Source organism: Scardinius erythrophthalmus (genome assembly GCF_964197995.2).
Source record: "Scardinius erythrophthalmus genome assembly, chromosome: 5".
Classification (NCBI taxonomy): Eukaryota; Metazoa; Chordata; class Actinopteri; order Cypriniformes; family Leuciscidae; genus Scardinius; species Scardinius erythrophthalmus.
In genome coordinates this window covers 34,176,316-34,188,875 of record NC_138225.1, presented here as the reverse complement: position 1 = coordinate 34,188,875, position 12,560 = coordinate 34,176,316, and the positions used below count along the sequence as shown (strand labels likewise).

The following is a 12,560-nucleotide window of genomic DNA, read 5'->3' as shown; positions in this document are numbered from 1 at the left end:
GCGACAGTTAGCCTAAAAAATGGAATCTTAATATTATTTTAGATTTTGGTTCTTAACAAACCTTTCTTATGGCATCTTCATTTTAAAGTTATTTTATTGTTCATTCCCAGAGAAATAGGGATCTCAATGTTGCTCAATGAGTAAAATGTTAAATTGTTCGCATTTTCAGTCAACAAAAACTATGAAAATGTGGGTGACTCTTCAAACAGCTGATACTTAATGTCTTTAAAGAGTAATGTCTGAAGAACAAATAATGTTAAAACTAAAATTGTATCTTTTTTCCTTTTATCAAAACAACTGCATTCAACATATTTTAATAATATTGTTGTGCTAATTACTAAAAATACACTGAAATGGCCAAGTTAAGGCACATTAACTTCCTTTCAGACATTTGTAGAAGTACATTTCTCAAATACAAAAGTGAAAGCCAAAATATTAAAATTATTAGAATAATATAATTTTTAGAATGTATTTATATTAGAATATTATTAGAATATTAGAATGTATTTTTACTGACTAGGCTATTCCACTATTTTGTAGAGGGGTATCAAAATGTCAAATTTATTTTGCCAACGGTGATAGTTCAAAATTAGGGAAAAGCACTTCTTGTGTTTGAATGCCTGTAACTCAAGAAGTATTACAAATATTGTAACACTTTACAATAGGGTCATTCCGTGTCAAATCAACCAAATTTCAGAAACTTCCCCATCTCAAATTTTTGATTTTGTTAATATGTTTTTCAGTAGAAAGACAAACATAAATAGTGATGAAGGCCAAAATATTAAATGTCAAAGATGTATATTCACTGAGTTATCCACTATTTTGTAGAGGAGGGTCAAAATGACAATTTTCACCTGAGATTTGGAGCCAAATTACAGGGTGTAAAATGACTTTAGAAAAGATGGCAGCATCAATATTTTATTTTTTTTACACAGAGAAAAAAAAAAAGTTTTCTCAAGTTTGCATACCTGTAACTCAGGCTTGTGCACAATTCAGAATTGAATTGAGAATGACTCCTTAATTCCAATTCAATTCTTGAATTTGAATTGAATTTGAATTGATGTCAAAAACAGGATCTAGAATTACAATTCGAATTTGAATTATAGGAAGCAGAATTGCAATTCAATAAAAATTCAAAGAAATTCATATACATATTTTAAGTGAAGTGTTTAACAATGAAGCTTTACAGTATATGTCAGATATGATTGCATTATAAATGGTATTAGTTTGAACTACCTGTACAGATTACATTAAACGGATATGTTTTCCCCCAGCAATGAATGTTAAAAGCAATGTTAAAAACAAAACTAATTAAACAACATTGAGGGGGTAATTTATTTCAAGAATTTGATCAATATCTATTTTAGAACAAAATGTACGCAGGGTTGAGGAATAAATAGTTACATGAAATGAAATTTCTGTTATTAAATTACAAAATGAATGTAATTGTATTTAGTTGTATTGCTGAGGTAAAATGTTTAATTCAATTAGTTACTAATCAACTTAAAACGAAATTGCTTTGCATTGATAAAGTTATCCAAATAAAGTAATCCAAACCACATTTATAATGGGTAACTAATAACAGTAAGCAATAACATTTCCAAAGTAACCTTCCTAACACTGAATGCATGCGAGACTCAACACATTCTTTCTGTTTTGTGATTGTGTGGAATTTCTTTGAATTGTCATGAATTTAATTCCACTTCCTGTCATTCCAATTCAAATTCAATTCAACGTCCTGTGGGGCGGAGTAAATTCAATTCAAATTCCAATTCATGAATTGAATGGAGGCCAATTCTGAAATTCTGAATTTTGCACAAGCCTGCTGTAACTCAAGAAGTATTAAAGATATATTAATATCCTTATAGATTCTGTTTCTTAGCAAACTTTCCTTTTGGTATCTTCATTTTAAGGGCCCTTGATTATTCAATCAATGCCAGAGATATGGAGATCTTAATGCGGCTCCATGAGTAAATTGGTCAGTTGTACACATTCTGAGTGGTCAAAAACCAAATGTGGGTCACTTTGCATACAGCTGATACTTTTTTCTTTTAAAAGAGAAAACTAGAAACGTTTTTTCTATCATCACAATTGCATAGAACATACCTGTCTGAGTGCCTTAAATAAAGTTTGCATTCCTGTAACTCTAAAGGTATTCAAGATATCTTAATATCCTTCTAGATTCTGATAGTAAACTTTTCTTTTGAAACCTTCTTTTTCAAAGCCCTACTATAGTTCAGTCCCATAGATATAAGGATTTCAAAGCAGCTACATGTTCAAATAGTTGAATTTGACCTATTTTCAGTGATCGAAAACCAAATGTGGTTCACTTTGCACACAGCTGATACCGTACTGCATTTAAAGGGCAATGTCTGAAGAATAAATAATGTTTCAACTAGAAATGTAGGCTATCTTGTTTCCCTCTATCAAAGTAATTGCTTAAAACATAACTGTAAGTACCAAAAATCTACTGAAAATGGTTAAGTTGACACACATTAACTTGCTCTCAAAAGTGTATTTATAAGAATCTATATTTGAATCAGTTCTAACTTCTAGGGATATTTGGAAGATGGGATTTTGTTAATTTTAACAGCTTCTGAAGCTACCAAGAGTTCAAATACGTAGTATCGTAACTATACGTTACCTCATTGACATCCCTATATGGGATTGAAACATAAAGGGCCTTAAAAATGAAGATTCCAAAAGAAATGTTTCATAGAAACAAGAATCTAAAATGACATTAAGATATCTTTAACACTTCTTGAATTAAAGACATGTAAACTTCGGAAAATGTTTGTTTTTGGCTCTCAGAGAGGTGTGATGTATTCAATTGTTTTGGTAGAGGGAAACGAGATACATTTCTAGTTTCAGTATTAGGCCTATTTGTTTTTCAGACATTTTTCTTTAAACACATTAACTATCAGCTTTTTTAACGTTCTATGGGATTGAACCATATAGGGCCTTAAAAATGATTCAAGAAGAAAAGTTGAGAAAATACAGTATCTTGAATACTTTAAGAGTGACAACTTTAGAAAAAAGAATACTTATGGCACTCAGAAAGGTATATTCTATGCAACTGAGCTGATAGAAAAATATGAGATACATTTCATGTTAACATTATTTGTTCTTTAGATTCCTCTTTAAAAAAAGAAAAAGAAAAAAAAGTATGTATGCAAAGTGACCCACATTTGGTTTTTGGCCACTGAAAATGTGTACAATTGACAAATTTACTCATGGAGCCGCAATAAGATCTCAATATCTCTAGGACTGAACCATCTGGGCCTTTAAATGAAGATACCAAAAGGAAAGTTTGTTAAGAACCAGAATCTAAACTGGTCTCATCTGAAGTAACATGAACAAACAATGAGCAGCTGTATTTTTATTAACTAACATTAACAAAGATTAACAAATACAGTAACACATGTTTTGCTTATGGTCAGTTCATGTTAGTTAATACATTAGGCTAACTAATGTTAACAAATGAAACCTTATTGTTAGTGTCACCCACATCTTAATATCCTTTTATATTTTGGTTTCTAACAAGCTTTTCTTTTGGTATTTTAATTTTAAGGCTCTATGGTTCAATCCCAGATATATCTTAATGCGGTTCCACGAGTAAACATATTTGCAGTGGCCAAAAACCAAATTTGGGTCACTTTGCACACAGCTGATACTTTTTAAAGATTAATATCTGAACAACAAATAATGTTGAAACTAGAAATGGATCTCGTTTTTTTCCCTTCTTTTTTCTTATCAACACAATTGCATAGAATATACCTGTCTGAGTGGACCATTATTCCATTCAGAAGAAGTTATTTAGCAAAAAACAACAACATGCATAGTCAATAAACACAACCCTCGCGCAGACTGGATTTATTTCCCCGGAACTTTTTTCTTTCTTTCGTCCAATTCTTTTCTTTCCTTTTGCATGTTCACCTGCATTGTATGAACTATGAATATTGTGCAGTTTGGCCTGTCTCAACCATGCAGCCAACAACCTTCTCATCATTTCAGAGTAAAACAATGCACTTCTTTAATATATTTAATATCCCGAAAGCTCTATTTATGAGTTTTGGGAGCTAGAACGTGATAAGAAAACCCTTTTTTAGGCGGTTTTAAAGCAGAGGCACTGGCTGCTTAATATTTCACACCACTACCTCCAGTCTGCGTGGGGAACAGTTTGTAAGGGTAGACATGCAGAGAAACACTAGTGTGTCTTTAAGTGTCGAGAGAATACATCTGCCCCAGCTCTCTCTCTCTCTCTCTCTCTCTCTCTCTCTCTCTCTCTCTCTCTCTTTCTTTCTCTCTCTCTCTGTCACACACACACACACACACACACACACACACACACACACACACACACACACACACACACACACACACACACACACACACACACACACACACACACACACACACTTATGCACAACACCAGCTCTCTTCCTTGTATGGCAGCTTTCAGAACTACTCTGGGACTCCACAACATTTGAGTTCAAAATAGATAACAAGACAAAGGAAATGGAGGGTGCATCTGCCTAATTGGGCCCTATGTGGTGACAGCATGAACCTGACACTTTTCCCACAACTCTCATGTGGATGAGACACGGGCGATGATGCGCATCCCTTTGTAACATCGGCTACACACACTCGTGCGCGCGCACAGACATTGACGCAGACGGTCCCAGTGTAATTACACTGTTTGGTTCCTAATCCTATGTCTTAAAAACCTACACAAGTCACTTTCTCTCTCTTCACTCTTTCCCCTTAGACAGTAGTCGGGGCTTGAATAGAGTTTAGAAAATAATAACATGCAAGCTTAACTGCGGAGTCTGTCAAGTAAGGGAAATAATATTTGTCCAGCTGGACAGCCTTTCCCTTTGTGCGGGCTAAATTAATGTTGAGATTTCTGTCTGCGAGAGGAGAAAGGGCTGTCGTGTCTGAGAGGAAGTGCGAGCTGTTTGGTGTTTGACAGGGATTATTAAAATCAGCCCAGATGAAGGGGAGAGGGGCGCCAGCAAAGCCAAATTGACACTGACACTCTCCATTACACTCCACTTGACTTGCGATGACGACGTTGATACAGTCTTTCTCTCGCTGGCGCACACTGGATCTGTGCGGAGCAAGACTTGAACATTGAGGGCTTTATAGCAATCTGAGGCCAGATGGATTGTTTATTTAAAGCGAGGGCAAGAAGATGTGTCAGTCTATATCCCGACGGCATCTTGTAATAACGCGAGGCCGCTCTTTCCGATATGCATGTATTACCACCCGAGCTGTACTGTAAATTGAATGGCACTCCAGCTTGACGCAGAGAGGGAGGTGGATAGATGAAAAGCAATGGATTGAGACTAGAAATATTTATGGCAGATGATAACTAGCGCCTTGTTCCAGCTGCGCTTTGACGCGCAGCCACTGATAAGGATCTTGTTGGAGGTGAAATCAAATCATTTCGTGTAAGGGGACGTCATGTGTGTTCGAGGATGTTTCATCAAACATAAAGGCTTCTCTTTTCAAGCTTACATTTGATCCCATTCCGACAAATGCAATACACAAGCAGACATCCATTATTTTTTTCCCACTTCTTTTCTTTTTACTGGCTACGGCTACAATGTAGGTTATGGTGCCCTGAAAAGGTGTGAAATGGAGCTGTATAGATTATTTTACCCAGTGCAATAATGTGCAGCAGAGGCAGTGTTCTTCTTTATGTTTCAATTAGGTTAGATTTAATAAAATAAAATAAACAACCTCAACTTTCCTTACCCCCCTTACCCCCCCCCCCAAAAAAAAAAAAAAAAAAAACCTTACAAAAAAGTAACCTCTGATCCTTTCATTATGGGTGGGTTTATGAATAATGATGGACAATTGCCAATAAAACATTGATTATATGAAACAGGTGGATATTAATGAATAAATCTCTCTGAAATGTGCACGCAGGAAAGGGGAAAATGCATTTGAGCGTCATTGGAGTATAGAATGTCCTAGGAAAGACAGAAACATGGGACAGAATGTGTGAGAGGAAATGGGTGGAGCTTGAAATCCATCTCCTCCTCTCTGGACCTTATCAGTGGAGCTTGAAGGTCCAATCTCACCCTAACCCAAACCTTAAACTATCCCTAAACCTAATTAGGATAAGCTCCACCCCTTTAATCCACAGAGGTGGAGCCAAGCACGCTTTGCAGCAAGCACCACTTGGACTGTGTCAGAATTACAGTATGTATGTGATCCCAAACATTAGCAATCCAAACCACTACTATATTCTAGAAGTAAGCCCAAAAAATGCAAACTGTGACTTCTTATGTGCAATTTTTGATGAAACAAGCCCTAAAGGGCTGTTCACACCAAGGACGATAACTAGAAGTATAAAGTTTGAATAATCATTCTAATTCTATGATAATAGGGAAGTCTACACCTCAGCTATAATGATAATGACACAGAGGATGGTTATCGTTGGAAACGCTTTTAGAATTTCTTTTTTCCAGCCGATGAACAATAAAAACATTGACAGTCAATCAGAATCTACCTGCCTTTGAGCATTTAAATCAGCACGCTCTTTTAAACAGAACTTTATCGTTCCTTGGTGTGGACACTAATACAGTTATCATTATAGTTATCTTTATAATAATCATTCCTGGTGTGAACACACCTCAAGTTGCTTGTGTATAATAATTGTAATTCCTTAACCAGAGCAGCTGAACAGCTGTGATTTCCCTTATAGTCTGAATATACAGTATATGAATTAATATAAGGGCTGATGTTTGTTTTTAAAGTAGGAAAGAAAGTTCGATAACACTTTATTTTACAGTGTCCTTGTTACATATGTTACATGCACTTACTTACGTAATTATGCACGTAGTAATAACATTGTGCATAATTACATGCAACTAGCCCTCAACCAAACCCTAATCCTATAGTAAGTACATGCAGTTAATTAATATCACTCAGTACTTTAGTGTGCAATTAAACTGTAACAATGACACCTTAAAATAAAGCGTAACCGAAAGTTCTTAATTTTTACCAGTATTTATTTTTTGTAGGAAAAAAATGGACTGGCAAGGTGACTTCCTACATGACCATGCATTTGTGGAGCTGCAGGTGGAAGGAATCCCTGGTGAGGTGGACATCCAGAACCTGATCAGAGACACAGAGGAGAAACTCAGACTCAATGCCTGCAGGTCAGTGGACTAGAGGACTCACATTTTTACACAGTGTTGTCCTTGGAGGTGAGGTGTGCATTTGTTAAGTGTTAAAATGCATTCTCCCATCCCAATTTAATTTGCAGAGATACAGGGCTTAGTAATGAATAAACAAATATGTTACAGTAATGGATCAGTGCGGCTGAAGATACTTCATATTGTATTTTGGTAAGTCATTTAGAATGGGGACCTCCTGAGCTGAGAGATTTTATAAATGTAAACACACAGTGAAAATAAGTTTGAGAATCCATCCTGTCCTATATTCCACCATGGGAAATCTGATCACCCTATTCAGTCTTAAAGGTCCCGTATTATGCCCCTTTTCACAAGATGTAAAATAAGTCTCTGATGTCCCCTGAGTGTGTATGTGAAGTTTCAGCTCAAAATACCCAACAGATCATTTTTTACAGCATGTTTAAATTGTCATTTTTTGGGGCTCAGAAAAACGCGCTGTTTTAGTATGTGCCCTTTAAATGCAAATGAGCTGCTGCTGGACAACACAGGGGGCGGAGCTTCATGAGCTCGCGCTCAGTCTCTCAGGACAATTTCATCTCACGGAATGATGATAATATCAGAAACTCTCAGTAACGGTGTTCATTTCGAGTTGGACAATAATGCCTACAGAGTCAGAGTGCTGTATAGAGATGGAACAGGTATAGTTTAGTAGTTTAATTACGGTTATTATAACGTATTTGTCATCTGTTTGTATGTATCCATTATTTATTAATAGCCTACAAGTCTGCTGTCTGAATGATGATCAAACATATACTGATGAGTTTAATAAAGTTTATTGTACATCACACAAAAGATGAAGCGTCAGTTTTACTTCAGAAAATCACCATAAGAGCTGAGTAAACACAGTAAGTTATTAGAAGTGCGCAAGTACATAAACGAATTTCGGTAGAGTTGAGGGAGCATTCCTGTGGGCGGAGGTTAGTCAAAAAACTGTTCTACTGACGTCATTAAAGAAGGAAGTAGAGGGATGTAGTCCAAACGGGCCGTTCGATGTAGGCGACTTCTGTTAAATAAAATATCTCGCTTGGCATTGAACTTTGAGCTTTATAATTTTACAGATATTATTTATGCTCTAACAGCAACATTACACACTAACTAAAGTTTGAAACATGGGATCACGAAGAACGGGACCTTTAAAGGTTCTAAACTGGTTCTAAAGTAGATTATTGATCAGCCTGATCTAAAAACACATACATTTACAGATATATGACCAACATGTTTGTACTACAAGTATACTGCATGAATTACCTATTTCAGCACTGTTTGAGAAGCACTGTTTTTTTTGTCATGTTGGAGATATAAATGCAGGCTGGTAGCAGTTGTTTGGTGCTTGAGTGGACATTGTATGGCACTTCATTTGCAGAGCTGTTATTTCCACAGATGCTTCCTCCAGTGTCGGTAATCCTAAAATTGAGACCGCATGATTAATTGAGGCTTGATGAATAGCTTACCACTTCATCTGAAATCAATAAACTTAAACACATTCTGAATGCAAGCTAGAGTTAGGCATCCTTTTTTCCAATTTGATGGAAGGTTGTGGCATTATCAGATATTGAGGTTTTGTTGTCGATGAAGGACATGTTGAGGAGTGTCCCTGAACTTGTTTCTCTCGCTCTGTTTTAATTCGTAATCGCTTTATGCAGATAATGCACCGTAGAATCTCACCTGCGTCGGTAGTTTTGGAGGACATGCTTCTCATGACTAGATCTCTATTTTTTTCCTTCTCCACCTCCTACTCCACCTCACCTCTTTTCATTGTGCCGCCTGCCCGCCCTGAAAAATCTATCTCTGCCATGCTTTTATCCTTTATGTTGTTCTGAGGACACGCACAGACCAGAAGGGTCTACGCTAAATGTGTTGTGCGTGAACAAAGGCGGTCTTACTCCCCCCTGCCATTAGACACACGTTCTCATTCCTGTCTGTCCGGCCTCTCTCCTCTCCAAATGGGAAAGTAATAATTGAAGATTCCACATCTTGAAACGAAAACCCTTGTGTGGGTAATTCAAGGATTATTACTGAAGGCCGAGACAGTTTTTCTGCCTCTCTAAGCATTAAAGGGTTATTTTGTGTTCTTGGAGAAAGGTGGAAGATGGGGAACCATTATAAGAACAAAGAACCTGGATAATAGGGAATTGCGCTGAGAAGAGAGAGATAGAGAGGGGGTGTGGGCAGGCAGGCGGACGGGGTGAAGATCTGGTGGTCAGTCGGAGCAGAGCCGATGCGGATGGAGGCGGGCGAAGACTTCGCCCTTCTCCGTGACCTCCACTAGGGTGGGCCAAAGCCGTGCTATACACCTGCTTCCTAATCCACTTATCCAAGGACAAGTTCTAGAAAAGAATGGGAAACCAGAGAATTTGCGACTGCCCGCCTCATTTTGCGGTCCTAACCCATTTAAGGGTCAGCCGACAGGCTGCCTCCTCTCGGCTCTAGGATGTCGGAGATTTGCCTAAGAGCTGTTTCCTAATTGAAGGAGATTAAGATAGCCTGTCAAACAGCCTGGAATCTCCCAAATTGAAACACTGTTATCCATTAAGCTTTATCAAATCAGACACTCAGGGAGGCCACCGGCAGTACGCCGGCCCCTAATGAAGTGTCAGCCATAGTCCAGCGACGGGAGGCCAGGCTTTGGATTTCACCCCGGCTTATGGAAGATAGCCGCAGCAGCGTGCCAATTTACCTTGTGTGTGTGAGCTAGTGTGAGTCCTGACAAATAACCCGTTGGGGGTTTGGCACTAGAGGAGGCTAAGCGGGCCAGATCTTGAGTCGACGGGATCCACTTTCACGGGTCTCATTGGGTACTCCGTATTCGGGGAAAGAGAGGCCTTCTTTGATAGCTCCTAGATAGGCTATTTGTTTCCTGGGCACATGACTTGGTGCTCACTGAAGCTGAGGCTTATTTGAAAGAGATCTTTTCCTCTCCCTCCCTATCACCCTGCTATTTCCTTCTCCGCTTCTCTCTCCTGGAGCGCGACAGCCCACCCACACTAAATTAATTTTGACAAGGAACTTAAGATAACGTCAAAGCGCTGACTAATCAGTGTATTGGGTTTCTGTAAGGCAGAGAGCTGTGAAACATGCCATCATATTTAATAAAAGACTCCCGTTGCCTCTCTTGCTTTCTAGTCCTCTTGTTCTACCCCACACCCTCTCTCTCTCTCTTTACCTGGTCTGTCATGTCTGGTTTGTGCGGATTTGAAAAACAATTACAGTTTTTGGAAGCGTGATTGGCAGACAGGGAGGAAGCAGAGAATGGGGCTTAAGGGAGCTTTTGCTAGTCTCTGCGCTCAGGGTTTTGTGTGGAGCTGGTCTCCCTGAAATTCCTTTCAACTTCTCCTTTTGTTGTTGTTTGATTTAAAGGGTAGATTAATCAGGGAATTTTTTTGTGTGCGTGTGAGGCTGTTGACTGCCTTTTTGGCTTTATTTAGTGTGTTTCTCTGAGACTCTTTCTCTCTGTCTGCCTCTTCTTTTTTTCTCATCCTGTGTGGCTCTCAGAGTCTGTGAAAATTGTGTTATTGGATCTGATAAATCTGGAGGGGGTTAGCACACCTCTTCAGGTGAGGTCAGATGAAAGTGTGCTTTGTCTTTTTATCTATATTTTTTATTTAGATCATTTTCAGTATATGTAACAATAAGTTGTAGGAAATCATAACTAATTGTGATCACAGTTGTAGTACGTTTTATTCATAATTATACCTTTAAAGAGTAATCTATTAAAACACATGATCAGCGCTTAATTTCATGTGTTACATCATGTGTAATCAAGTATTTTATAAAGTGTAATGATGAATGGTAAATAGTATAATGTATTTTAACTGTTGTTCCAAAACAGAGTGTTCAAATCAGAGGGCTGAAATCAGGGTAGGAAAAATGCCTTTTATTTCTAAATTATGACAATTTTGATGTAAAAATCATACTAACATTATAAGTGCACCCCAGATAAAACAATGCAGTGACCCATTTAAAATAGCTTGAATATAACTCTACACCATTTAGTATACGCGGATCTATGAATATGCGAATTAGCCCCACCTCCACTCGCTCACACAAGCTCAGAATACCTGATCCACTAGGTCAACTTTACTGTAGAAAACACTGCACAATTGGCAAGTGGAAATACTGGTTTAATCCAGCCATATACCTTTGAACCAGAAACTGATTCAGAAGAAGAATTGGAAGAGTGATTTATACAGGCTCGTCTACAAGCCGGTGTCAGAATGGTAATGCGTTTTATGTATCGCTCTCTACAATGTCGGACACATAACGGTAATTAACATGATTAGCCTTTTGCTTGACTACATTATCAAACAGCTAATAATGTGTTGCTAATGTTACACAAACCATGTTCCTGTTCGCCATCTCTGAGTGAGACAGCTGCCTTCTTAAATCAGCATCCTAAGAAACACTTTGAACAACTTAGAACATCAGCGGAGAAAGGCATAGTTCATCATCGTAATATACATCAATGTACCAGATTTTTAATATCAACAGAAAAATATACCTCCTGGATAACCTTGCTTCTCTTGAGACTTCGCAGCATAGTAATGATATGCGTAAGCCCACCCACTCGTTGACAAGATAGTTTGTGACATAAGAAACACCAGCGAGGCGATTTCAAACCTTCTTTTTTTCACTGCAGTTTTAAGGAGATAATACTCAGCAATGGTGTTGACTTATGAATCTGCACATGGTTTGTCTTAAAGCATATTAAAAACACTACAAACAACATTAAAAACTTGATTTTCACCACAGGGGGTCTTTAAAGCTTTGTATAGACTTAATTGAAAATGTTAACATGTTTCTCAAAACCTTATTTATTTATTTAGAAAAACAATTAATTTCATAGCCATTCTTGTGATAATCTATTTATATTTGAGGCATGTCCCTTAAATATTTCTTGTTGAATGTGAAACTCTGACACATCATCAGTGGCAGTCGGGCAGAAGTTTGACAGCTGCTGCTCCTTTGATTGATGCCAGTCCTCATGAGTGCTCAGACCAACACTGTCCGTGACTCGCCTTCAGTGATCGCTGACCCCATCCAGCATCAATACACAAAGGATTACGCAAGCGTTGGCGAGTGGCGGGAGTGTGTGCGGATGAGAGATGAGACTTTTATGAAGTTTTAGCGCTTTGTGGCTGCACAGATGGAAGCTCGTTTAGACCCTGCTGTTTGAGCAGAGTCCTGGGGCGACGCCTGGCTCAGCACCGGCTCTGAGCACAAATCCTTATTTTATTAGAAACATTAAACAGACTTAGTCAGTATATCTGCCTTTCTGCTAACTCTAGATGGCTACACTTAACTAATGTATAAGAGCTAAGCTAGTGATATCCTTGAGTTAACAATGTTAACAAA

The 12,560-nt window shown here is 37.9% G+C and overlaps 1 protein-coding gene across 1 annotated transcript in view; it reads left to right on the top strand.

Moving 5' to 3' along the window:
• Positions 1-12,560, top strand: part of kiaa0825 (KIAA0825 ortholog) — a 151,803-nt gene that overhangs the window by 1,076 nt on the left and 138,167 nt on the right. The window contains exon 2 of the mRNA XM_081365791.1: positions 7,035-7,172. Coding sequence (XP_081221917.1) covers positions 7,042-7,172 — 131 coding nt within the window. The 5' untranslated portion in view covers positions 7,035-7,041. The remainder of the gene's footprint in view (positions 1-7,034; positions 7,173-12,560) is intronic.